The 2,753-nt window shown below is 47.5% G+C and overlaps 1 gene segment (V, D, J or C); it reads right to left on the bottom strand.

Annotated features, from left to right (window-relative positions):
* Positions 1 to 1,758: 1,758 nt before the first annotated feature.
* LOC127031727 (Ig heavy chain V region 5A-like) lies at positions 1,759 to 2,464 on the bottom strand. The segment is given in 2 exon segments: positions 1,759 to 2,138; positions 2,358 to 2,464. Coding segments are annotated over 2 exon segments (426 nt in total).
* Positions 2,465 to 2,753: the final 289 nt, after the last annotated feature.

The following is a 2,753-nucleotide window of genomic DNA, read 5'->3' as shown; positions in this document are numbered from 1 at the left end:
TGTACCTGCCTGGGGGTTCAGAAAGTGGCCAGAGGAAGCAAGAGAGGAACATTCAGGGCTCAGGGCACTCAGGCTGGGTTCTCTGCTCTGTCACAGGCTTCCTGTGTCACTGGGGAAGTAACATGTGGCTGGATTTTTCCAAGTACTGAGGCATCAATGTACATTTGCTGAAGCACCATGGTGTCCAACTCCCATAGGTGTACCTCAGTTCTCAGGCTGCGAAATGGGGGAGATTGAACTTTCCTCCCTCTCTGGGGTGCATGGAGGATAGATGAGATAGAAAGTATATGATGGTGACTGGGGAAGAGAGAGATATATGTGTATCTAAGAGAAAAGAATCTATTACTCTGGGTGTGATGTGAGGATCATTTAAATGAATGGAATGAGTTAATCAATTATCTTCATTTGACCTTGAGCCATTCCCCAATGCAGCAATTAATGGATTTTCCTTCCCATGAGAAAACTGATGGTTGGGTGACATGATGAACTTGAGCAAAAATGTCTGGTCTACGAAAAGAGAAGAGACTTTAATCCTTGTAGGGTCTGATGCGAAAGGCCTTTATAACTCAGTGGAAGCCACCCCACTGTGTCACGCCCTGTGTTCATAAACCTGATGCTGGAAACTTTTTGGTCGTTGCTCAAAATATCAATGTAAATGTTTCACCAGTTGCAGTGGAGTTCTCGCTAAACCGGAGCTAATTATGGTGCAGAGGATGCTCCCCTTATCGGGTCATCAATTGTGTTTGATGCAGAAAACTCTCAGAGCAATCAGATTAGTAGAAGAGATCTGGACAGATTCCTGGGTATGGGTAAAATACCAAATCTGACTAATTATAGTGAGACTGTTGGTGGGATTGAGGAATGAAGGGTGTTGCCCAATATTAGTGAGATCATGGACCTTCACCTGTCAAAAATTCAGTGTCATTTCTGCATGATCAGGGCGAGCCAATCCCAGTACAGATGAGGATAGTAGAACCTAGCTCCTATATAGCCATAGATTTCAGAGCGCTTTACAAAGCAGATAAACGGCGTTATCATATTTTTTTTCACATGGAGAAACTGAGGCACATGGAAATGAATTGACTGGTCCAAGATCACCCAGGAAATAAGTGGCAGACCTGGAAGTAATTTTCAGCTACCACTATGGACACCTGCAATGTACAGTGCAGTAAAGGGTAGAAAAGACAGTAGACCAGCTCTGTAAACTGGCTGACTATTTTCCACTCCGTGTTAGGTCTGATTCTGTTGTCAGTTACTCAGTGTAAATCCGGAATAATTCTGTTTAGTTCAGAGGAGTGACCCTGGATTTAGGCCAATGTAACTGAAAGCAGAATTTGGCTAAATCTTTTCAAATCCAGTCTCTTCTCCTTTGACACACTCAGAAATTGTCTGCAGGCTTTTTCAGGGTGTGTATTTGCATGTGTCTTTTTGTTTGTGTATCTTAGTGTAAGAGCTTGAAGGTGTCGATGTGTGTGTGTGTGGGTGCTTGTATGATTGTATGTCTGTGATTGTGTGTCTATGTCGGTGTGATGATGTGTCTCTGTGTTTGTGTGTGTGTGTTTGGAATAGAAACACGGCTGATAGGAGCTCTTAGCGGGGCAATGTCTGATGCAAAGAGCAACGCCAGGGTGACTCTTTAAAACTCACTTAGAAATGCCATTTACCCTCAACTATTTATAATCCAGGGACCGACATTTCTTCCCCGGACCCTTTCTCTCCGTTGCTCCCATGACCTTGTTCTGTGCAGTCTGCGGCGCACTAGCGACCCCAGGCAGAGAACTTCCTTTGCAGCTGTCGGGAAGGTTTTTGTCTGAGCTCAGACTCACTTCCCCTCACTGTGTCTCTCGCACAGTAATACACTGCGGTGTCCTCCCCTTTCAGGCCGGTCATTTGCAGGTAGAAGTTGGTGCTGTCCTTGGAGGCGGTGAATCGGCCCTGGATGGAGGAGGCGTAGTACTTGCTTGAGGCATCATAGTAGTAGACCAGCCACTCCAGCCCCTTCCCGGGCTCCTGTCTGATCCAGCCCATCCAGGTGCTGCTCAGAGTGAACCCGCTGGTGGCACATTGCAGCGTGTGGGACTCTCCGGGCTTCTTCAGCGCTGGCCCCGACTGGGTCAGAACCACCTGGGATCGGGCCCCTGGGGGAGAAGGGAAAAGAGGCAATTTGTAAATAAAATCTAAAATCAGCAGCAGATTGAACGAGCTCATTTAAGTCAAAAAGGGGACAATGAACCACATTTTTCCAATAAAGCCCCCGAGACCACAGAATAAAGATAGGCTATAAATCACACCAATCGCAGCACCGTCCATATAATAACCCCTTGGATTTTATATGGGTTGACTGGGGAGGAAAATACCTTCCAAAGCCGCAGCAGCAAAAACTAAGAGGAGCCAAAGACTCATTTTCCCTGGTGCTGGAGGGGAAAGTTCTCAGGGACTGGCTGGTAACTGCACAGACCCAGGGGCTGCGTGGTGCAGCGTGCGCAGAGAGAGGCTCAGATTTAAACAGGACCCCACCACCCTCGTTTGCATATCCTGCTCCTTGTGACACATAAAACTTCCGCACTGAAAGAGCCAAATTCACCTGCCTGCAGACCAGAGAGGGGCACAAGGAAGCGAGGAAGGATCACTCATGGGCCGGGGCTCACCTGTGACTCTGCCTGCCCTGGGTACCGTTTACTGCTCTGTTACAGACTTCCTGTGTCTCCCGGGGCAATTCACTGGGGTCCCGATTGTTCCGGGTATTGAAGCAC

Source organism: Gopherus flavomarginatus, chromosome 11 (genome assembly GCF_025201925.1).
Source record: "Gopherus flavomarginatus isolate rGopFla2 chromosome 11, rGopFla2.mat.asm, whole genome shotgun sequence".
NCBI classification, from domain to species: domain Eukaryota; kingdom Metazoa; phylum Chordata; order Testudines; family Testudinidae; genus Gopherus; species Gopherus flavomarginatus.
Note: the sequence above shows the minus strand (reverse complement) of the source record. Positions and strands in the feature narration are given on the sequence as shown.